We start from the raw sequence: 25,200 nt of genomic DNA on the forward strand, positions 1-25,200 counted from the left end.
ACCCTCTTCTCCCTGACCTAACACCTTCATCCCCCCCCCCCCCTCACCTATTGTACTCTATGCTACTTTCTCCCCACCCCCACCCTCCTCTAGCTTATCTCTCCACACTTCAGGCTCTCTGCCTTTATTCCTGATGAAGGGCTTTTGCCCAAAACATTGATTTCCCTGGTCCTTGGATGCTGCCTGAACTGCTGTGCTCTTCCAGCACCACTAATCCAGACACTGATTAAGGATGATCAGCCATGATCATATTGAATGGTGGTTCAGGCTCAAAAGGGTAGAATGGCCTACTCCTGCACCTATTGTCTCTTGTCTACCCTTCACATTCTGGAAGCTGAACTCAGAATGGCATTGTTTTTATTAATATTTTGTTTAAAAATGAGCCAAAAGTTTTACCTGGTGCTCCACATGAGCTGGTAGACTCGCAGTGCCCTGAAAGGAGGCTGAAATAGGAATCAAGTACAACATGGGTCACTGAACCTTCAGCAAGAGGGCAGAGTTTGAGACAAAAATGTGACATGAGTGTGATCCACTTTGGAAATTATTCACCCAATTCAAAGAAAAGGAAGTCAGTCTGTTATAACAAAGTGTCGCCTTTTCCCTACTACCCAATGAAGCAAGCCAAGAGGACAATACCGAAACACACACTGCTCTGCTAAAATTGAGGACATTAGTACAGTGCGCAGTCTTACAAATAACTTACAGGATTTACTAAAGTTTTGATAAGCTGTAGTGAGACCTCCCCCCTCAAACCCCACATCAGAATTAAACCCACCCTCTGTAGGCAGGAATGAGAACTACTGCTTGGGGAAAAAAAAACTCCTTTTACTCTAAAGATTACATAACAAGCAATAATCATCCTCAATCCCACCTCCCTCACCTTATTTTGGGAATATTTCTGAAAAATTGTGCACTCTGGTGCAATTTTGTCACTTAGTCCCAAGTCCTCAGAACCCTCCCTGTACCTTCCTTTATTAAATCAATTAGCATGGGCAAGGTGCTGTTATTAAGTCAAGGCCTGGTTACCATGGAAACCCAAACATGAATACCAAGGCCCAGTCCTTCCACAATTTAGGTTCAGAAATCATACCATTTCATCCCCACCCCCATTCGTAATTTATTAGGTTGGATACAGGAATGACTGTTTTTTCCCTGACAACAGTTCCCATTTCTGGGATTAATTCCAAGACGGGCTGTGTTGAGGTGGGGGTTAGTCCAGAAAAGTGTTAATCACTTGTTTTCTGTAAACATTCAGGTTATTCTCTTTAAGAGTCTAACATTCTTGAACCAATTTGCATTTTGTTTGCAGTGACAGATTTCATTAAAACTGGGTGGGCTTGCTCCGTGATCAACGCATGTATATGAGGGTCAGAGGTTGTCAACACCGCAAAAGTTAGCCTTTTCTCCTGCCACCACCTACCCTCTTTACCCCTTTTTTCCCCTCTGAGCAGAAATAAATAATTTTCCATATTCACTGAACACTTATCATTAAGATTTTTGGCAATGGCAGGGGGAGAAATAATATTTTACTCTTTAGCCAAAGGTCCAATGTAGGCCTAATTACAGTCAGTAACACCAGCCTATCCCACATTCTACCTTCACATCCACAAGTATGTGCTTCCCAAATTTGGAGGGAAGACTTTTTTGTTCCCTCCACCATTGTCTGGCTTAAGGCTGCTGATGGGTTTTGGCAACCCTACAATCATTTAACTTCTGCTTGGCGACATCTTCACAGATCCAGGCTGTCCTCACCCAAGAAGGCCCTGGTTCAGGCTTTACTTGAGGGCCATGAGTCTAAACAGAGACCTGTGGTACATGTAGCATCTCACAGGGTCATATTCTGCTCCCCATCCCCAGCTCAGTCATTGACACTCACCTAACCTTAAATAGAGGGCCCACTCATTTTTGTTTTCTTGATGGGTATCACTACATTGTATCTATGAGGAGAGTTTATAAGTCTAGTTCCTATTGGCAGTGTCAATACAAAGAAAAATTGTTTCAAATGCAGTGAAATCACTGGTCATTCTCATATCAGATGGAGGTCCATTCTCTCTCCTTTCATCCTTACCATTTGACAATAAAGGTATGTGACTGCCCCTCCTCCAAAAACTAATCCCCATCCTAAGGTGACATCATTGTGACAGCATGTCCCTTGGAAGGAAGGGCTCAGGTGCAGACAGAAAGTCTCCACTTAGTCCTAGTGCCGCACTGTCTCAGAGTTCAGTACCCACTACCCACCCCTGCACTGTTCCTGACCCCTCCCTTCCCAAACCAGTATTGTGGAACTCCATAGGGATGGCATTCATGTTCAGGTCAAAGCAAAGGTCAGCATGGTGCAGCATAGTGCCAACTCAAACCTATGGTAGGAAGGCTAAAGTGGGCAAATGGTCTGTACTCAGCTGAGGTGCAAAAAATGGTCATATTTCTCTGGTGACCTGCATCAACCTGACCTAATACACATTCCCAATTCTACCCCCTACACACCACCTGTCTTGCTATTAGTATCTAAGGGGAGTGGTCAGGAAAGGCAAGCCAGTGGCTCCTGAGCTCAGGTTAAAGCTGTACATGGTTTGTTTGAGGACAGTGGGGTGTTCACAGGCCTATGTTGACGGTCAGGCTGTGAAGATGGACAGACAGGAGAGAAAGTGGGCCTCGGATCTTACTGACCGTTTTTGAGGTGTAGTTGCTGTGATGTAGTGAAAGCAAACAGCCAACTTGCGCACAGCAAGCTCCCAAAACAGCAGTATGATAAATGGCCAGATCGTCTCGTGTTTTTGTCTGTGTTGATCTTAGTAGAGGGACAAATATTGGCCAGGACACCAGAGAGACTTCCCAACCTCTCTTGCTAATAATACAAAGGGAGCTTTTACAGTCTGTGAGGGAACGTAAGTACCAAATAGGAGCCAGAGTAGGCTTCTGCAGAGGACAACTGGTAGTGCAGTGGGTTGCACCTCTGCCTGTTAACTCAGAAGCTCCAGGTTCAAGTCTCAGTCCAGGATCAACAATCAAGGAAGGTGTGTTCATAATGTGACCAAACAGATTAAGTATCAATCTGTAAATCCTTTCAAAAACTGCCAAAGGCAAGTGGCAATGGCAGGAGAGATTTCTGGGTTAGTTGTTTGATGAAAAGAATACTGGAGCCTCCACTATCACTATCTGTAACTCTGGGCTACAACGTGTAGGTAATAAGCACATGTGGCTGCAGCAACTCTGAGCTTAATACACTACTGCCTGGGACATACAGAAAAGCACTTTGTCACAGTGGTTACTCACTGTAGGACAAAAGTTAAATTCTGCTAAAAAGGCAGACATGTTGTTCAAACTTGTCATCTTGTGCTTATCAGGACAAATGCAAGAACGCCAAATTTGGCATGATCACAACAATTTACACTGCAGGAGAAAATAGTGCCGGCTGATTGGCAAATCAACTCTCGTTGGGTGAAGCCTTGCCATGGAGAAAGCAACAGGCTTCCCATACTCCCAGGAAATTCAAAACAAAATGATGGAAGTCTTGGACAATTTCCTTTCTTTACAGAGAACATGCAAGTGAAGGCATGTTCCAGCTATCAAATGTGAATAAGCTACATATGAGCTTGATGGATGACCTTAAATTGGTGGTTAGTGCAGCCATTAGCACACTTGGGACTGCTTAGTAATTGCTACCCAAATGCAGAATTGCTTCAAACAGTAAACGTTTATGGTTTGTTTTATTTTGCTTCTCTTTTCAGCAAGAGGCGCAATAGATCGGGGTCAAGGTCAACATCATTATCAGGAGGAGGGCTTCATCAGGATTAACTGGCATTTCCCTCCAGACTTTTGGAAACAGGTGAGGCATAGGAAACTGAAGTCTGGAGTCAAGTAAACCATTCAGTTGTCAGAGGAATTGGACAGTCCAAAGAGAAATCCTGTTCTTGGTTACAAAATAGGGAGAGAGAAAAAAAAAAGTCCCTTGTTACTCACATTCTGCCCCTTGGTTCCCTAAGGTGATGCTCCCTCCAGAGGATGAGGGCAGAGGGTAAAACCCTTGGTCCCTAAAGGCAAATTGCTCGTTCACACAATGCCACCTGAAATGGGGCTTTGCCTTCAAACACTATTTCCCCAGCACACTCAAAACCTGGCAACGCAAATCACTGGTTAGCAATCAGGATTGAAAATAGTGCCCGATTCCATTGCGCATCCACACCCTCTCCCAATAATGGGCTGGGAGGAGGTGGTGGAGGGAAGTAAAAAGAGAGAGAAGAGGTCAGAGGTACCGAGTCCAATTGCAGCTGCTGTCCTGCTACTCAGATTGAAAGGAGACTCCAAGGGATGCAATTTCAAGTGAAGTCGAAGCAAATCAGACCTCCAGCCGTGCTTCCATCTGAACGGCACCTCAGACCCAGCCATGGGTTACCCAGAGAAATATTTCAACAGCACTTGCAAAGTCCAGTGTTCAGTTCTGGAGCAACAAATTATTTACAAAGTTTTAAAAGAAAGAGAAGAGACGAGCTACAACTTAAAAGGCGCCTGAAGAAACCGATCGACTTGTTGGCTCAAGAAGATTAGTTGGAGGAATGTGATGCCAGGTGCCCGAGTGGGGGGGGGAGATTTCGTTTGGTAAAATCATGATCTTCATTTATGATTATGATGATCCTCAAAATACTGTCCAGCAGCTCGTTCCTTCCCTTCTCCATGTCTCAAAACTTGACTCACAGATTCAAACTGCAAAGGTGCTGAGTTTCAGCTTGGTTGCTGCTCACGTGTAGCTCCACTGCACAGAGAGAGAAAGAACGAGAGCAGACAGATTAATAGGTGGACACCTTCGCTTCTTGTACACTCATTCTTTGTCTCCCTGCAGCCAGGGAGAGTCGGCACACTCCTGAAATCCATCCTGACAAATATTGACATCCTACAAGGAATGCCTCCCATCAGGGAGCTTTTATGATATAATGGGGCACTCCCATAGGTCCTGATCCTAAATTTGAAAAAACTAAAGTTACACAAGATTTGCATTTATATAGCACTTTTCATAACCACCAGCCACCTCGGAACATTTTACAGCTGACAAAGCGTGCTATTGTATTGTGGCAATGTGGCAGCCAATGTGCGCTCAGCATGAACCTACCAACAGTCACGAGGCAGTAGCTAGGTAACCTGATCACGGGAGTACATGATGTGGAAGCGGGCAGCACGGTGGCTCAATGGTTAGCTCTGCTGCCTCACAGCACCAGGGACCCAGGTTCAATTCAACCTTCAGATGACTGTATGGAGTTTGCATATTCTCCCTGTGACTGCCCGGGTTTTCTCCCACAATCCAAAGATATGCAGGTTTGGTGGTATAGGCCATAATAAACTGCCCAAAGTACGCAGGGTTCCAGGGATAGGGTTGGGGTTGGGTCCGAGTGGGATGCTGTTTAGAGGGTTGGTGCGGACTAAATAGCCTCTTTCCTCAATGAGGGGATTCCAAGAGGAGGCGGCCATTCGGCCCAGCACCACGTTGGTGGAGATAGATCAATTGGCGTGCAGCAGGGTACACTCCAGCTTCAAAATTAGTGTTGTGTTTCACCAAAGCACGGCACTCTGACAGTGCAGCACTCCCATTGGATTAGGTCAGACTTCACCTTTGTGCTCAAGCCTCAGAGTGGATTTGAACCAGGAAGCTTGCCGCTTAGAGTTCCACCAACTGAGCCAAGGACTGAAACTCAAATAAAGGAGTCACTACAATACTGATAGTAGTGACAGAAAATGTGTTTGTATCAGCATTAGTGGGAATGAATAAATAACCCAGCTCCCCACAATAACCTAAAGGAAAAAAAAGGACTGAGAAAATCAAGTAAATGAGTTTGGGGCAAATTTTTAACTCCCCACTAGCACTGAGCAGTTTGTTCTGGGAATTTGCCTCTTTGACTTTGGGACAAAACAAAATTTTCATGCAAAGTGAGACGTTTTAGAACTAGAAAACAAAGAGTAAATATACAGACCCTGCGTATGGTGGGGGAGGGGCATCATAATGTCCTGATTTCGTCAATGCCTCCTCATACGAGGGAAGCCCAGGGGCATTCGTCTCCAGATTGGTCAAGGGCAGCTCTTCACTTGGCTCAGCAGCCGATTGGTTGGCTGGGTTGGAGGTTCGCCCGCGATACTCGGGTGGTCTGGAAGAAAATTAAACACGTTTAGAAACCAGGATGGAAGAGAAACCGTTGCACGTCCATGGAGACTCTCGCTCCCCCCACCTGCAAACTCACACCATGCCACAATTTTCTCTCCTGAAAAAGAGGCCTGGGTGGTAGGAGTACAAAGACATCAGGCAAGTTAACAAGAGCAGCCACTCTGCCTCCAAATGGGTGACAGCAGACTGTTCATCTGTGGTGGGATTCACAGCTCTCTAGTTCCGTATTGCAATGGACTTTTCTGCATTCTATCACAAGGGCTGCTAGATGATGAAGAGTTATCTAGACTCAAAACATTAGTTTGCTCTCTCTCCACGGAGGCTGCCCGACTCACTGTGACATCCAACTACAAGGCCTGACCCGTGCCCTTGGGGACAATAGGTTCAACACCCACCACAAAATAAAATTCAATTAGTAAACCTGAACAGGAAACTCCATTCAGTAATGGTGACAACGAATATAATTTTTTAAAAAACTCATCTGGTTCATTAATGTCCTTTAGGGAAGTTATTATGAAATCTGCTTTCCTTGCCCTTGCAGGCAATAGTTTCCAAATCACAATAACACTGTAAAATTCCTCTCTTGTCAAGTTCTTGATCTTAAATCCGGGTCCTCTTGTTATTGATCATTCTACTGGAGGAAACTGGTCCATCGGAACCACTCGATTAAATCTCTTCCTGGACTTCTCTACAGGAAGGAAAGCAATCACAGCTTCTGCAGTCTCTCGCATTTCTCTTTTTAAATTGTCCCTTCTAATTTTTGGGATGTAAACAAGGCTGGCATTCATTGCTCACCATCTGGCTACCCTTGAAGAGGACAGTGAGACATCTTCTGGAAACGCTACCATTTGTGTGTTGTGGTCTGTGGTGCTGTTGGGTGGACCATTACAGAGTGCGGACTCTGTGCCGAGTTGTCCAGATTCCGATGTGCTCTGTGCCCGTGTCCTTCTGGAGATGTGGGCCCAGCGATTTGGGACTATTGAACCCCAGCTGTTTACCACAACTTGGTTCCATCAATCTGTGGCCTATTCCTCAAGGACAAGGAAAGCAAGGTCCATAACCAATAGGGAGAAGGCGAGCAACATGTTTCGGGTGTGTTCTTTAGTCTTCCATGGGATCTGGACAGATCCAACAGTAACTTTCAAAAAGGAATCAGAAAACGTCTGCAAGGCAGTGTGAGTAAAGCAAAGAGTGTGGGAACAGATTGGATACAATTTTCAAAAGAGTGCCAACACAGCCACCATGGGCTGAACAGTCTCCGTCCATTTGGCAAAATTCACACATAGACACACACAGCTTTACCACACAAGATCCCGAAGGCTCTTGACAGAGTGAATACAGAGTAGAGCTTCCCCTTATGGGAGGACACGGAACTGGGGTGGGAGCTATTTATAAAACCAGGGGTCACCCATTTCAAATGGAGATGAGGCATGTGCTATGAGTCTTTAGAACACTTTTTCCAAGAAAGGATGGTGGAAGCAGAATACTTTTTAAGTCAGAAGTAGATGGACTCTGTTTAAACTCCGGGACTGACCTGTCAGCTCTCTTCCCCCTTTGTTTGCAAAAGTAGATGACGAGCAGCCCAATGAGGATGAGGAGAACAAATCCACCAATCAGTCCTGCTACCAGCCCAGCGACGTCAAACCTGTGAGCAGTGGGGCCATCTGAGGAACAAACAACGAAGATTCAGTCTGGACATCGGTGGTGGAAAAGAGAGACAGAATGGAGTCATGGTAATGTCACTGGGCTAGAGTTCCAGAGTCCCAGTTAATAGATAAATTCGGCCCTTCAAGCCTGCTCCACTATTCAACATGATCATAGCTGATCAATCAACTCAGTCCCCTGTTCCCACTTTGTCCAGATACCATTTGACACCTTTAAAAGAACTAAGAACTATAACTCTCTCCTTCTTGAAAACCTTCAATGTTTTGGCCTCAACTGCTTTCTGAAGCAGAGGATTCCACTGGCTCACACTCTCTGGCTAAAGATATTCCTCCTCATCTCAGTCCTAATGGCCGACCCCAAATTCTTAAATTGTGACCTTTTGTTCTGGGTTGACTGGTCGTCGGGAACATATTCTGAATACATGGGTTCATATCCCACTGGAATGGCTATCAGAATCCAATATGTAAAATCTGGAATTGAAAGCTAATCAATGCTGACCATGAAATTATTATTAGTTGTTGTTGAAAAAAAAACCCATCTGGTTCACTAATTTTTGTTTTAAGAGAGAAGGAAATCTGCTGTCTTTACTGCATTTGGCCTATGTGTGACTCTAATGCAATGGGGTTGACTCAAAATAACCTATTCAGTTCAAGGGCAATTCAAGATGAGCAACAAATACAATTACACAACAACTCCTGCTAATTACAAACACTCAGCTCCACACTGAAGCTAACGTAATGCAGTGGTAGTGCCCTATCTCTGGGCCAGAAGTTCAAATCTGACCTGCCCCAGAATAGTTTGTTTAAAAATAATCTATAAATCCAAGTTGAACCATTTCAGGGACACTTTGAAGATCAGGAGGGCTTGGCTGCTTGGCTAAATTAATGAGAAAAAAGGTGAACCCATTTCCTGCTTTGGGGGTAGCAATTTCGCCCCAAGGTTGTGGGTTCAAGTCTTACTCCAGACAGCACAGCATAAAGTTATCTCACTCCCTGTAAGGTACTGAGGGAGTGCTGCACAGTCAAAGGTGCTGCCTTTCCTCTGTCCCGTCTGCCTTCCTGGCTGGACGTAACTCAACCATTTCTGATGAAGGTTCAAAGAAAACAGAAGCCCCCCCCCCCCCATCTTTTACCACATTACCAAAGTGCATAGTGATCACAAGTATACCTTGAATGTCCTGAGCTGAGCACACTCCAGATGAGATGCATTACAATGCAGGGGGCCATTCAGCCCATCGTGAATACGTCTGCTGTCCAAATGATCACTACTTAGTGCTACTCCATAGCATCCTGCAAACTGTTCCTTTTCAAATAACCATCAAAGTCTCTTTCAAATGCTTTGACTGAATCTGCCTCCACACTCTCTGACAGAGTGTTCCAGACTTGCCTCGTGAGAGGAAAAGATTTTCCTCACATCACTTTGGCTTCTTTTACAAATTCCATTAAATCAACGCCCTCTTGTTCTTAATCCTTTCAGGAATAGGAACATTTTCTCCCAATGTACTCTGTCCAGAACACTCATGATTTTGAATAATTCAATTAGGATCTCCTCTCAGCTTCATAACAAATGTTTTGCGTGCGTTGCTTCGATTTCTTTTGACAATTACTTCTAAATCTTTGCCCTCTGGATACTGACCCACCAGCCAGTGAAACCAATTTCTCAAGTACCCCATAAAAGCTATTCAAAATCTTGAACACCTCCACTATCCCTGCTCTTACTCTACCCAAGCAGCACAGCACTGTCTTCTCCAGTTCCTCCTGTTCCAATCCCAACAAGTCTCTTCTGTCCTCTCAAAGGCTTTGAGACGCTCCCTAAAGAGTGGCTTCAGCCACACCCCAACTCTCCATTCGCTAAAGTTCACCAATTGGCATAGATCATGTGCTAATCTGATATAGTTAGTCAGTTACAATGAAGCTCGCTGTTGCTTACCTGGTTTCATACCTTTCACATACTTCTCCCAAAACGCTTGCTGAAAAACAAAATAAACTTGAATAACAAAATAACGTGATGTCAAACCATGTCTCAGATGGATATTAAAAAAATTCCCACATCCACAGTTCAAAGAGGAGTTGGCGGTGGAGCAGTGGTGGTTAGAGGGAACAAGGGGTTCATCCTAGTGTCCCAGATGAAATGTATTCCTCAATTATCACCCACACTAAAATATGAACTATTCATATCCCAATGTGGGAGCTTGCTGTGTGCAAATACAGTACCACAATTTCGACATCAGCACGGTGGCTCAGTGGTTAGCACTGCTGCCTCACAGCCTCACCAGGGTCCCAGGTGCTGTGAGGCAGCAGTGAGGCGACTGTCTGTGTGCAGTTTGCACATTCTCCCCGTGTCTGTGTGGGTTTCCTCCGAGTTCTCCAGTTTCCTCCCACAGTCCAAAAAAAATGTGGTCAGGTCAGGTGAATTGGCCATGCTAAATTGTCCACAGTGTTAGGTGTATTAGTCAGAGGGAAATGGATCTGGGTGGGTTACTCTTCAGAGGGTCAGTGTGGACTGGTTGGGCTGAAGGGCCTGTTTCCACACTGTAGGGAATCTAATCTAATCATAACAGTGACTACACTTCAAAAAGAACTTAAGCAGCTATACAGCACTTTAGGACGTCCTGAAGTGTTAAAAAGGCAGAATCATTTCAGATCTGACAGAGAATGCATGGTAACATCGTAGCCGTGATGGTACAAGTCTTTAATGTTGCAAGGCCCTGTTGTTAAAGGCATTGCTCTTTCACCTTTGGGACTGGAGTTACAATTCCAACCCAGCAGACAAGAATCCCCCCCTCCCACCCCCAAATTCCTCCAACTCTGATGCCTTGACCAGCTACCCATCCTGGTCCCTGACTGGATGAGGCCGTGCTATCAGTCGTCTGGATCCTGAATCTGATTTTCCAGTCCATTACGCAGCCTCATTTAACAGCTCTAGGGTGGAGTGAAGGAGAGTGTGGTGCCTGCACATCATCCAAACCATCCCCTTCGCACCAAATCTACTTTACAATATGTGGCAAGGAAGGGCCATGATTAAGTCCATGAAAAAAGATCCTTTGATGTTGGATCAGCTGGCAGTTGTGACACGTTGACAGATTAGGCCATTACAGAACTGAAACCACAAAATGCCATGCCAGGGCAACAATTAGGGCCCATTGTCTTAAAGGCCATTCATTCGGAAAGGTCACCAACCTCAGGCCCTTCAAAGCAAAGAGCCTCTAGTCCCTCAGCTCTCAAATGATACCCACTGTCTTCGCGTCATCCTCAAAGATTTCGTGAGCTTCCTCATAATTGCAGATTTCTTCATAGCATTCTCGCTGCAGATTTCCAGGGGTGATGAGTTCAAAATCCCAGCTATTGTACATCAGCTTCCGACGCAAGAAGCCAGTTGCTTGGCTTTCCTCGAGGAACACTGGATGCAATTGGAGGAGAGAAAAAATATATAAATACATATGAATTTTAAACCCTTAATATGAAATGTTCATAAAGACTCATTCTAATGGAATTGAGATTCAAGTCATAGAAAGCTTTGGCCATGAGATTTGAAAACTTACACTTAATTCAAAGCACAAAAACATGCCTAATTGCTTCATAGCAGTGTCTATTCTCCACAAGAGCTTCCTCCTATCCCTCTTTATTTAACCCCATCAATATAACTTCCAATTTCTGTCTTGTTTATCCAGTCACCATTAAAAGTATCTGTTCTATTCACGTTAACCACTCCTTGTGTGAGCGAATTCCACATTCTACCACACTCTGAATAAAGAGCTTCCTCTGCAATCCCCTTTTGGATTTATTAATGACCGTGTTATCTTTATGGCACTGGGTTGTGCAATTGGAAACATCTTCATCACATCTACCCTCTCAATCTTCTTACATAATGCCCTGTGTCAATGTACAGCAAAACGGTTTTCTTATTTTAGAAGGATTTATTTATGGAACAGGTACAGAAAGGGAAAGGACATAGAAAGTGGACATACCTTCATCCTGAATGTCTCCTTGTTGCGGCAGTGTCCGTGCATCGATCAAAGGAGTCTCGGAGAGAGTGGAGATTAGAAGGACCACATATAATAACTGACTGGTAACCATTCTGGAGGAGCCCCTAGTTCCAACAAAATGACAGAAGGTACACTGGTTACCACTACGGAGAGAAAGTTTGGGTCAGTCATTCAAAGGCTCTAGATTTGATCACGTCACCAGGCCATCCAAAACTCGACTATCTATGCCACAACAAGTTTCATCCCCTGCCCTGGCTACTGGATCCTGGTTCCTGGTTAAGTAACATCTCGATTTGCTTGTTACCCTTGTTTTCAAATCCCTCCATAGCACAGACCCCTCCTGATCTCCAATCTCCTCTAGTCCCACAACTGAGATAATCAGTGCTTAACTCAATGTGACTTCTTGTACATCCTCAAACTTTATTGCTCTACTATTGGTGGCCAACACCATGCCCCTCCCCAAAAAGTTATCTGGTCTCTTAACTCAAACACTCTCGCAACACCTCCCTCCTCCTTTGACCATCTTTTGGTCATTTGATCTAAAAATCTGTTTCTTCTCAGAGTGACCTTCTGTATATAAAGAGTTTATGAAGCACATTTGAATGTTTCATTACTGAAAAGAGAGAGACATATGAAGCTTTGACATATCACGTATTGATGGGGTTAAATAAAGAGGGAAAGGAGGAAATGCAGTTTGCCTTGTACTCATCAGGGCAAAATATCAACATTTCCATCAATCACAACAATTTGTGTTTCTACATTGGGAAAGGATTGGCAACATGGCTCTTTTGCACTGGCTGGAAGTGACATAAATTCAGATACGGTGAGCCATTCTCTGTAAATGAAAGGAGTATGTTCTAGCTATGAGATTTTTTATTTTAAATTCCCTGGAGTGTGGGCAGGCTATCGTTCCCAGTTGTTCTCTCCAGGGTAATGCCTTGGACAGCATTGATTTGTTAAGCAATCAAATAAAACCTTCAAACAACCTCTTTTTTCAGTAATTTGCAAGTTGTGTACCGTCAAGCCACTTACGTTCAAAACAAAAAGGGGTTGCTATATAAATATAAACTATTGAAAGAAAGAAATAGACCATTTTTGTTGTGAAAAACCCCGCAGATCTCCGATGTCCTTCACCCAACCTCCTAGACTCCAGTGTATGGTCAAGGTAGAATGCAAGGGCCAGGTTCTGGCAGGTGGGACTAGATGGGATGGGATATCTGGTCGGCATGGACAAGTTGGATCGAAGGGTCTGTTTCCATGCTGTACATCTCTGACTCAATACCAGAGCTTTCTATGTATGGTTTCACCGAAAGCTCCCCCCAATCCCTGTGGTCTCTGGATGACTCTATGCCAAATAGGCCTTATCCATAATCATTTTTAAAAGATATTTAATAACAATGTTATACAATTAAAATAACTCAATTTAGTTTGTTAAATTGCCATATGGTTTTACTGTGTTGTTGCTCCTATAAAAATCCTGGAAATAACTTTTTAGTAATTCATGAGAAGCGTTTAACCTCCCTAATTACCCTGGCCTCTCTCTGTCCCTAATTACCCTGGACAACACGGTAGCGAGCTGCCTATTTTAATAACTGCAGTCCATGTAGGGGCGTAGGTACACCCACAATGCTGTTCGGGTGAGTACACCAAGATTTTGACACAGTGACACCAAAGGAACAGCGAGATATTTCCAAGTCAGGATTGTGAGAACCTTATGGGGAAATTGCAGATGGTGGTGTTTCCATGCATCTGCCACTCTTGACCTTCCAGGTGGGAGCGATCATGGGTTTGGAAGGTGCTGTCAAAGGCAATGGCCAGTCAATGAAGAAGAATTGTTAATTTCCAGTGAATTCAGGACAAGCAATCATCAGTAGCCTGAGCTAGCAGCTTTTGAGCCTGAGAGCGGTGTCAAGCTAATTATAACTCAGTCCCTCTTTTATTTTCCCAAGCCATTAGAATTTGAAAAACAGAAGGAGGCCATTCAGCCCATTATCTCGGTGCCTGTCTTTTTTTTACTTTGGTTTAAAGTAATAAATAAATGGCTTGCTGGACCACCTTTGAGGGCATTAAAAGTTAAAGACAAAATGTCAGAGATAGAGAGGTAGAAGAAACTGTGAATAATGTAACAAAACGTGAAAAGTTGGAAAAAAATCACATTTCTATAGCTGCTTCTGTGATCTTGAAAATTGTAAAGAAAAAGTGTTTTAGATGCAATGATGCACTTTTGAAATGTGGTCTTGTGTGAGGTAGGGGGTAAGTGACCACGTATTTTCCCTTTTGGGCATTTTTTAAAAAACTTGCATTTTACAGTTTATCTGTATAGCAGCCTTGAAAGTACCAGGAGAGTTTTTTTTTCCCCACAGATTTCAAGATTCACTGGGATCATGTGCTGAACAGTTTATCTAAACAATGCCAATGTTACTTTTTGGAGCAGGGAGGCAGGTACAGTGAGACACTACAGCACCAGGGCTCTTTGAATTTGGAAAGGTTGCCTGGTGATGTCTTTGGATTGGTTCAGCTGTAGTTTGTTAGAAAGTTGCAAGCACAATGCAGTCCAGTCCGGGGCATCTCTGTCAGGCAAAATAAAAAAAGAACTGCAGACTCAAAAGGAAAGTCAAGAACCTTCCTTGTATGAGACCCATCCGATTAATTGACAATCATAACGTTATTGCTAAATGCAAAACAACTATGAGAAATAGCTCTCCATCTCTGGGTTGGCACGGTGGCTCAGTGGTTAGCACTGCTACTTCAAAGCACCAGGGACCCAGGTTTGATTCTAGCATCGGGCGACTGTGTGGAGTTTGCACATTCTCCCCGTGTCTGCGTGCGTTTCCTTCGGGTGCTCCGGTTTCCTCCCACAATCCAAAGATGTGCAGGTTAGGTGAATTGGCCATGCTAGACTGCCCGTAGTGTTAGGTGCATTAGTCAGAGGGAAGCTAGATGGGTTACTCTTAGGAGGTCGGTGTGGACTTGTTGGGCCGAAGGAGCTGTTTCCACACCGTAGGGAATCTAATCTTTGTAGTCAGGACTTGTGACCTACAGAAATTGTTTTCTTGGTCTGCATTTCCTGCTCACATCTGCATCAAACAAACAAATGATTTGTTTTGTCCACCTTATTGGGGATCAGGTGGGGGGAACGCAAGGGAGGAGTGAGGAGATCAAAGGGACTTGGTTTAAGCTACATAATAGTAATTTAATCATCTCTCTTGTGGTATTTGTTAAAATAGTGTTTATAATTATTATTTTCATGTTAATGATGAAACCCTTGTGAAATTATGTTTGTCCTGAATATCTGTCAGTCAGACAAACTGATCATCTTGATACTTTAATTGGGTAGTTACACACCAGAGATGGCCTGTGGGATAGCGAAGCTTAATTAGCCGTGCACTGTTCCAAAATGAATTGTAACGGGGGTGTAGTGGCAATGTCACTGTACGGGTAACCCAGAGGCCCAGGCTTATTCCCTAGTTACATGGATTCAAATCACAACTGCAGCTGGTGGGATTTCAACTCCATCAATACTAACATTAAACCAGGGGCAGGAGTAAACCATCTGGGCCCATCGAGCCTGCTCTGCCATTCAATAAGGTCATGGCTGATCTTTTTGTGGACTTAGCTCCACTTACCTGTCAGTTCACCATAACCCTTAATTCCTCTACTGTTCAAAACATATCTTCACCTTAAAAACATTCAATGAGGTAGCCTCCACTGCTTCACTGGGCAGGGAATTCCACAGATTCACAACCCTTTGCTCCCCCTTATTTTGAAGCTGTGTTCCCTCATTCTAGATCCACCTGCCAACAACCGTCTTGCTACTATCTTATCTATTCCCTTCATAATTTTATGTGTTTCTATAAGATCCCCCCTCATTCTTCTAAATTCCATTGAGTATTGTCCCAGTCTACTCAATCTCTCCTCATAAGGCAACCATCTCAATTGTAGAAAGCAAACATTAAAAGACCACAATGACAATCCTTGATTGATTTAAAAAAAACTCATCTGGTTCACGAATCTCTTTTAGGAAAGCAAATATACTATCCTGATCAGGTCTGGCCTACATGTGACTCCAGGCCTGCAGCAATGTGGCTGATTCTTAATTGCTCTCTGAAATGACCCAGTGAGTACCTCTATTCAAAACAATTAAGGATGGGTTTAAAAAAAAATGCTGACCTCGCTGACAATCCCCACATCACAGGAAGGAGAGTCATAGAGACGTACAGCAGAAACAGACCCTTCAGTCCAACTCATCCATGCTGACGAGATATCCCAACCTAATCTAGTCCCATTTGCCAGCACTTGGCCCTTATTCCTCCAAACCCTTTCTTTTCATATACCCATCCGGATGCCTTTTAAATGTTGCAATTGTACCAGCCTCCACCACTTCCTCTGGCAACTCATTCCAAACATGTACAACTCTCTGCGTGAAAAAGTTGCCCCTTATGTCCCTTTTATATCTTTCCCCTCTCACCCTAAACCTATGCCCTCTAGTTCTGGAGTCCCGTACTGAGGGAAAAAAGACCTTGCCTTTTTATGCTATCCATGCCCCTCATGATTTTATTAACCTCTATAAGGTCACCCCTCAGCCTCCGATGCTCCAGGGAAAACAGCCCCAGCCTATTCAGCCTCTCCCTATAGCTCAAACCCTCCAACCCCAACAACATCCTTGTGAATCTTTTCTGAACCCTTTCAAGTTTCAATATCATTCAGATAGGAAGGAGACCAGAATTGCACATAATATTCCAAAAGTGGCCTAACCAATGTCCTGTACAGCCACAACAAGACTTCCCAACTCCTATAATCAATGCTCTGACCAATAAAAGGAAAGCATACCAAATGCCTTCTTCACTATCCTATCTACCTGCGACTCCACTTTCACGGAACTATAAACCTGCATGCCAAGGTCTCTTTATGCAGCAGCACTCCCCATGACCTTACTAGAATAAAGGAAGAGTGACCATATTAATGTAGGAAACACGGCTGCCAAGTTACAGAGCAAGATCCCAAAAAACAGCAACATGACAAGGTCACTGTCAAGGAATGTGCTCAGCAGATTAGATGTTTGGTGTTTCCACTAGTGGGGAAATCTCAAAGTAGGGGCAGAATTACAGAATAAGGGGGCTCTCATTTAAAACTGAGATGCAAAGGAATTTCCTCCCCCAGAGCGTAGGTAATGCATGGGATTCTCTACCCCAGAGAGCTGTGGAGGGTAGATCACTGACAGGGTTGAAGGAAGCACTAAATAGACATTTGAAATAGGAGTTGAGGGCTACAAGGAACTGGCACAAAAGAGGACTGGAGGCCTGGGGCAGATCACAGATGGTCTTACAGAGCAGTATGCAGATGGCTCCTATTTTGCATGTTTGTATCTCCTTCATTGGAATGGTATTCATTAATCAACCAAACTTCAAAGAGAAGATTTATGTTCAGATTAATTGTGATGGGAAGTCTCCACACACAGTAAGAGGGGGATGTTTTCATTAAAACAAAGAGAACTATATTACATAACTTGTCATATCTTAAACGTAAAACCGAGACCACAGATGTGAAAGTGAAACTAAAAAAAAACTGGTTTCCTTCCCGTCATAGCTTTCAAGTATTGATAATCCTGTCGACAAACTGAGTCACCCTTTGGGGACACGCCCTGAAAATCAAGAACAACTACCCAAATTCAGTTCCATTGTGTCTACCAAGCAAGTTACAGCAAGTTTATACTACACCAGGCCTGTTGCAGTGTGTCACATTCTAAACTACATGGAGTGTCCCCATACACCAACTTGTAAGAGATTGTGTAAAGTTAAACAGCTTGCCAAGATTTGGTGATCTGGGTTACATGTAGTGACAGTCTCGTTGGATAATGGTTATCTCAGCAAACAGTCAGATCCTGCAGTACAGCATAGTTATTTATCCAGTGACTGCAAATCCCTGACCCCAAGCAATCACTTCCTTACTTGCTGAGTTTAAACTGATGAATCGACTACTGAGTCTAAGGAAGGGACACTCTGGGTAAGGTGCAGCATTGTAGGTGCCTCTCCACAAGTGTGGAAGGGGTTTGTACAGAGGTCTCAGTGGTGGATGTTGGTTGCACAGGGACCCTGTTCTGTCCTGAACCTGTTTGGCAAAGACCACTCTCATCAGTTCAAAGCCCACTGTTCAACAGATGGGGTTTGCCACAATGAACCAGCCAATGATTTTTGCGTTCCCCATTCCTGAATGTTGGTGGGATCTTTCACAGTAAAGGTTACACTGCGGGGGGTGGGAAGTGGGGGAGGGAAAGAGGCCAGAATGGAAGGGAGGCAAGTATCAAGTGAGTAAGTAAACAGTGCACAGCGCGAGAGAATACTGGTGGAAATGAGGGCTGAAGATTCATCTCCAGATAGAAAAGTGTTAGTGCCTGGGATGGGAAGCTTGTGCAGTTGGATCTCTGCCTTTTTCTTATTGCATTCCCACAATTCAGTAACAGGGACACAAGGGCCCAAGCCCAGTGTTCCCCATAGCGCAACAACAACAACAACAAAGCAACATTCCACAGCCACACAAAAAAAAAGGTGCTATAGAAATGTAATTAGTTGCAGCTGTCAACAGCTAAAAGAAAGGTGATTCAAATTATGCTGAACTTGCACTTAGGGCCGCCCAGGGAAGTGACTGCATCCCCATTGACTCAGCTACCTTGTGCGGTCAGGCGTCTGTTTTTCTGGAAGGTCCAGTTGTCAGCACTCACTGTTCAAACAGACAGATATTCGCAAACCAAACACAGAGCCGGCTGGGAGGCTAACCACAAGAAGACAACTTTATGAACCAACAGTTGGCTGCAGCGACTATCAAGCTTTCAATCACCACGGACAAACTCTTAATTGACATCTCCCAACTGTCAGCAAGATTCACACCAACAAAATTAGAATAATTTTATAACAGATGGAGAATAAATTAATTTTAAAAGCAACTGTGTCAAGCAAACAGATGCTGAAACATTCCCACTTCGAGTGCTTGGTGTCAGATCCAGTCTCGACTTTCTGATAGAGACGTGTGTGTTGTCGTTGTCCAGCGCTAAGCCCATTGACCTTTCACCCCTGCCTCAATGTAAACTATCAGATTCAACCCAACAGCAGTGCTGACAACTCTCAACTATTTCCAACCTCCAATCTCACACCCTCATACCTCTTAAAGGCTGGATCGTTTTTACAAAATAAAAAACAGAATCCAGGTGTGAATTTAAAATACCTTTTTGCCCCCAATTCTGATTGAATCTCAGAGCCAAACTTTCCAAGCTGCCTCAGGAACCTTGACTGAATAGTCCTTCATACTTGAACCTTCGATAGTGAATATTCTGCCATGTGCGGCCTCACAACAAAAATTACTCTCGTCTTTTGGCTCAATTGAACCCTAAGTCGGCAACACGGTAGCTCAGTGGTTAGCACTGCTGCCTCACAGCGCTAGGGACCCAGCTTCGATCCTAGCGTTGGGCAGCTGTCTGTATGGAGTTTGCATGTTCTCCCTGTGTCTACGTGGGTTTGTTCCAGTTTCCTCCCACAGTCCAAAGAGGTGCAGATTAGGTGAACTGGCCGTGATAAATTGCCCACAATGTTCAGGAATGTATAGGTTAGGTGCAGTTTACAGGCGGTAAATATTGGGTAGGGGAATGGGTATCTCTTCAGAGTGTCCGTGTGGACTTGTGGGACTCAAAGGCCTGTTTCCACTGTAGGGATTCTATGATTATGGTTTCATGCCTAACGGGGCAGAGTTTTGAGTGAAGAACCCACCTTGACACTTCAGTGCAGCACCAAGGGAGCTCTATGGTCAGAGGCACTGTCTTTCTGGACGAGATGCTAAACGGAGACTCTGCCTAGCTTGTCAGGTGGATAGAACCACTCTACCAAACAGTATGAAAACATCACCTCAGCTGGCTCGTATTTAGCCCCTACATTACAAATTTCCAATATTAATCTTCCACCGAAGGAAGCATGAGGTTTTAACGGATTAGAGAGGACATTGCTGTACTCCTGAAGCCAGAAAGCAGTGGATTCAATTTCTCTTTCACATACTTGAGCACACAACTCAAGAAATAAGATTTAAGAATCAACCATTCAGGTCCTTCTAACCTCCTCTGCCATTTGAGAAGTCAGTGGCTGATCAGATTGTGGCCTCAGCTCCCCTTCCTGTCCGTCCCGTTAACCCTCAGTCAAAAAATCCGTTCAGCTCAGACTTGAACATATTCAATGATCCAGCCTTCACTGATCCTTTAGGGAAGAGAATGCTGCAAACTGTCAACACCCTTGAGGGGAGAAATAAAATTCTCATCTACCTTGAAAAGGATGGCCCCTGAAATATAGAAAGATCCATATTTCCAGAGTTAAATGGGAGATTCTCAACTTTTAAAATACAATCAATTCTGGAGTATTGGATGATTCGTCTTTTGGTTAAGTCTATATCGCAACTTTCAGTGCATTGTAGAAGATCCCAAGGAACTATTTCAATGGAGGAGCTGTGAAGCCCTAACTAGTCTCAGGGCCATTACTTATCCCTCAAACCAACATCAACTTAAAACCAAACAGGTATCTATATAATTATCTCATTGCTTGCAAGCTAATCAGAAATGAGTTGCTGCATGTCCCTACATTACAGCAGTAACTTTAAATGTTATTTGGAAAAACTGAGAAGTCAGGCAGTATCTGTGGAGACAAACAGAAACCTTCCCTCCTCAGAAAGCTGTGTGATCTGACGAGCTTTTCAGATTTTCTTTGTTGCTATTTCAGATTTCCAGCAGGATTTCGTTTTTTGTTTGAAAGCTACTTTATTGGAATTTCCCAGGTGGACAATCAAACTCATTAGCAAGTGATTGCCAATGGCAGCTTTATTGGTTGTAAATGAAGGTAGTGAATGGTGCTATATAAGTGCAATAAATCAATGGAATTTCATTATAACAAGGTTCATACTTAGTTACAGCACACGGTGTTTCATATCTCCCAAAATCGGCAAATCTTTATTTGTCTTCATTTTCCTAGTTATAAATAGACTTTTAGGAAAATAACCTGGCCCATGTATATTGCAGTCTAATTTTTGGATCCCAATATCCATGCTATACAATGGGGGGGGAGCGGAAAGAAGTGGGCTTCAGAGGGGGTAAAGGGGAGGTTTACCATGCCATTGCCTCAATTGGTGTATATTAGCTTTGGGGAGAGATTAGAAAACTTGAATTGAGTTTGCTAGAGTGTCAGAGGCTGAGGGGCAACCTGATAGAAATATATGAAATTATGGTAGCCATAGACAGGGTGGATAATCAGAGGAGTTTAAAAGGACTTGTGAGAGGCAAGTTTTGTTTTAAAAAGGCAGAAAATGGTAGGTGCCTGGAACATGTTGCCAAGGGAGATGGTCGATGCAAATAACAATAGCAATGTTTAAGTGGCTTTTAGACACAAATAGGCAGGGAACAGAGGAATACAGACCATGTACTGGCTGACAGGATTGGTTTAGAATGGCATCATGATTTGCATAGAAGTGATGCGGAGGGGCTGGTGTTGGACTGGGATGGACAAAGTCTGAAGTCACATGACACCAGGTTGTAGACCAGCAGGTTTATTTGAAATCACAAGCTTTCCGAGTGCTTCTCCTTTGTCAGGTGAAATGGACTTCACGTGATGAAGGAGCAGCGCTCCAAATGTTGGTGATTTCAAATAAATCTGTTGGACTATAACCTGGTGTCATGTGACCTCTGATTTTGCCCTGGACGTGATGGGCAAAGGGCCTTTACTGGATTGTTCTACGTTTTATAATCGACTTCCGCTGTACATCAGATGTGAAGGTGGTTAAAAATACAGCAAGAATTGGCATCTGGATATTAACTTGTAATAAACTGTGCACACGTTCCAGATATTTCATAGGACTGAACGCAGTATTTTATATGACACAGCATTGTCAAAGTACAGAATGAATTCTGTGGTGGAAGTGACAACTCTGGAATCGTTTAAAATGAAAGTGATTTGCAAGAGGTTGACTGTAGGTTTTATCCGCATAGATGAACTAAAGTACAAATAGTCACTGACAATTGTAATGAGCCAGTGATAAAATATTTCATATGGCTGTGAGCATTCCTCGCTGGGCTGAAGACATTCACAATATGGATGGACAGGGTTTCTGTTTCCACTTTGTTTTGGTCCTCCTACTTTCTCCCTACTTCTGCCCTTCCCGCCACTCCCTATCCTGACCTGAGCCTATTGTTTGCCTTCGGTCTTGATTCGGCCAATATGATTCAGTGCAGGTGGACTTCACCCTCCCTTTAACCTCTGGGTGTCTGAACCAACTGCAGATGTGCCTGGTGAACAAGTGGGAAAGTCAAATTGTGCAATTCTGTACATTTCAGTCAGTTGGCCAAGCCAAGTCCAACTGGAGTATGTGAGTCATGTTTCCTAATTGCTAGCTGTACTAAATGATCTGGTCTCAGGTGCCCCATGTTCAGAGGGCTAGCATTGGCCTCAGTACCCCTATTAATGAGAAATCAGGTGGGCAATGATCAGAAAAGGATTCCATTCCAAATCACTGTCCTGAGATCCCAGCTGGAATCCATGAACCTACACATTAGGAATGGGTGTAGGCCACTCTGCCCCTCAAGCTTTCTCTGCTGAGATTAAGGCTGTTCCAAATACATGTACTCCACATTCCCACCTCCCCCTCCCCCCAAATATCCTTTCACCCGTTTGCTCAAGATGTCTCAAAGTATTTGTAAAAACACACTCACTTCCTCAAAACGCTGTGAAAGCAGTTTTCCATTTTTGAGAACATCTGTTTTAAAAGGGGGGAACCTCTTATTTTTGTAAGCAATGACCCCTGGTTTCAGACTCTCCGAGGAGGAATCAGCCCCTTCACATCCACCCTGTCAAAACCTCCCAGGATCTTATATTGTCCAATCAAGGCACCTCTTTCTCCTCCAAAATCTAAAAATTGAAATGAATATCAGAAGACTTGCGTTTGTATAGTACCCCTCACTACATGGGGGGTATCCCAATGCAATGAAGTGCTGTTGGAATGGAGAAAAGGTTTTAGCCAGAGCACAGCAAGATCTCACAGGCAGCACTGTGATAACAACCAGTTAACTTTGTGATGTCAATCGAGGGATAAATACCAGCTTAGACCCTGGGGTTCTCCTGTTCCTTCTCAAAACAGTGCTATAGTGTCTTCCGCAACCACCCTCAAGAATGACAGATGTGGTCTCCATCTGGTCTCACTATTCAAAAAGTAGCAACTCTGGCCGGTCTGCACTCCCTCAGAGCTCACCCCTGCCAAGGGGTGTCAGCCTGCACTTTGTGCTCAGGTCTCTGGAGGGGGTCGTGCTCCTATGGCCTCCTGGCTTCAGCACAGTGTGTAGCTCTCCTTCTGCGTAGCCAGCTTAGTATCCAACAGGTGATATCACAGAGGTGCCTCACAGAGAACAGAATGGGGAATCTGAAATAGTCCTTTAAATTCAAATCTCAGGAACAGTAAGGAGCTGTAAATTCTATCTTGTTGCAAACAAATTCCAAAAACAAATTGTTACCTGCAAGAAGTGATGGACAAATGGACTAAAATCCCAGGGAGGGAGGAATATCTTGAAATAATCTATGGAATCTCTACAATATGGAAACAGGCCACTCAGCCCAACAAGTCCTTACTGACAATGGTTGAAAAAAAATAGTTCTATTTTACATGGAATTAACACACCGACAGCACAGAAGGTCATCATTCAGCCCACTATCCCAGGCTCCAGCCAGCCAATATACTCACACATGTCAGCTTTGTCCATACATAAGCCTGTATGTTAATCCCTGACTCTTTCCCCATTGCCTCTTCACTGGGGAGTGTTGATGCAGTAGGAAATGCCCTCGACTAAGGTTCTGGGTAATTAGGCTAACGTTTGGGGGACATGGGTTTGAATCTCACCATGTAACCATCCCTTCTATGTCGCTAACACCTTCTAGTGATGGCATATGTCCTTCCTCACCTGGGTCTGGCCTACACAGGATCCCACAACAACACCACTGACTCTTAGCTGCCTTCTGGGCAATTAGGGATGGGCACTAAGTGCTGTCTAGCCCACATCCAGTGATCATTTTGTTTTTTTTAAAAAAAAACTTTGCCTCTTCCCAGAGAGAGGCCATTCAGCCCACTGGGTCCGTGCCAGAACCTTGAAAAGGCAACCCAACTGGCCTGAAAGGAATGCCCTGAACTTTTCCTGATGGGCTCAACTTAAGTAGCTTCCCTGGACGGAAGGACAAAACAAGTGTGCTCGCCTTAATTGCACTTTTTAACCAAACAGCTTCCCTCCCAACACCCTCCCCAGAACCGAATGGGGAAATACAAACTAGCCAGTGCAGAGGGGCCGTGGCAAAACAGGACTCCGGAGAGGATCCATGTGGAAGGGGTAAAAGGGGGTTAAACACAAACTCACTGGAAACCAGCCTGGACAGAGCTCCGGCCTTTCCCAGACCCCATTGATCTCCCACTTTCGGCTTTTATTTACAACTGACTCACCAAAAAAAGGTCCCACCTTTTGCCTGTGCGTGGGAGCGCGGGTTACGACAGAATTAAAATACCGATTCGTATCTGAATCCAGAAATGGAATCCTCCCGGGGACGAGGGAGTTAAACAATAAAAGAACAAAATTAAAGTGAGGGGGGAAAAAAAACCTGAATAAACAGGAGAACCGAGTCTGACAGCGGAGTTTGACGCTCGCTCACGTTTAAAAAAGTAATAAGTGTTTGGAAAAACTAATCTTTTTCTTTTCGCTGATTTAGGGGAGAGACGGTTCCCTCTCCCGACGGAAATAAAAGGACACATTTGAACCGAAAACTGTTGCGAGTTGAGTTGTAACTTACAGCATGAAACCCACGATCCCCGCCTGACCTTCTCTGGGTCCAGTTTCGGGTGAGCGAGGAAAGGACCAATTGATTGGAGTGAAATTAAAACCTCCCGGATCCTCGGCAGCAGCGGCTCGCCCTCTCCACAAATCGCCAACTTCCCTCTTCCTCCTCCCACAGCTCAGATCGGTGTAAACAGGAGACGGGAGGAAAACAACCTTCCCCCCCAAAAAAAGAGACAGAATAAAAAAAAACGCGCTGATCATTGACTGGGTTAACTCAGCCGCCCATCACGTGCTCGCGACAGGTAACAAGGAAATGCAGCAGCGATCACAGTGCATTTATGTAGCGCCTTTCCTCCTCCTCCTTCTCCTCCCCCCCACAGTCGCCACACGATTCTGCCTTGCCACCTTCCCAGGACAGGCCCTGGAGATTCGAGGGATGGAAAAACCTCTTGCGAGCAATTCCTAGAAAACAAAGAAAGGGGGGGAAACTAAATCAATTTAATTTCTCATCTTTTCGTTCGCCACTCTCTCGATACCGAACTTTTGGTGATGGTAGTTGGGGGGGGAGGGAGT

General features: G+C 44.2%; 1 protein-coding gene across 1 annotated transcript; it reads right to left on the reverse strand.

Moving 5' to 3' along the window:
* Nucleotides 1-804: 804 nt before the first annotated feature.
* On the reverse strand, nucleotides 805-24,909 carry prrg2 (proline rich Gla (G-carboxyglutamic acid) 2). The gene is made up of 7 exons (XM_060849548.1): nucleotides 24,641-24,909; nucleotides 11,781-11,902; nucleotides 11,049-11,212; nucleotides 9,743-9,782; nucleotides 7,683-7,812; nucleotides 5,961-6,131; nucleotides 805-4,750 (listed from the first exon to the last, which is right to left on the reverse strand). Exons 1-7 carry the CDS (start codon nucleotides 24,886-24,888, stop codon nucleotides 4,720-4,722), a joined length of 906 nt encoding a protein of 301 aa, XP_060705531.1. The 5' UTR covers nucleotides 24,889-24,909; the 3' UTR covers nucleotides 805-4,719.
* Between the last annotated feature and the right edge of the window lie 291 nt (nucleotides 24,910-25,200).

The sequence above is a fragment of the Hemiscyllium ocellatum genome, chromosome 33 (genome assembly GCF_020745735.1).
Source record: "Hemiscyllium ocellatum isolate sHemOce1 chromosome 33, sHemOce1.pat.X.cur, whole genome shotgun sequence".
NCBI lineage: Eukaryota > Metazoa > Chordata > Chondrichthyes > Orectolobiformes > Hemiscylliidae > Hemiscyllium > Hemiscyllium ocellatum.

Excerpts from the sequence above, each read along its gene's own strand:
- prrg2 (XM_060849548.1), bottom strand. The coding sequence starts at position 24,888 with ATGATCAGCGCGTTTTTTTTTATTCTGTCTCTTTTTTTGGGGGGGAAG. Across the intron at positions 11,903-24,640 it reads GGGATCGTGGGTTTCATGCT|GGGCTCCTCCAGAATGGTTA; the intron begins GTAAGTTACAAC and ends TGTTGGAACTAG. Across the intron at positions 9,783-11,048 it reads TTGAGGATGACGCGAAGACA|CAAGCGTTTTGGGAGAAGTA; the intron begins GTGGGTATCATT and ends TTTGTTTTTCAG.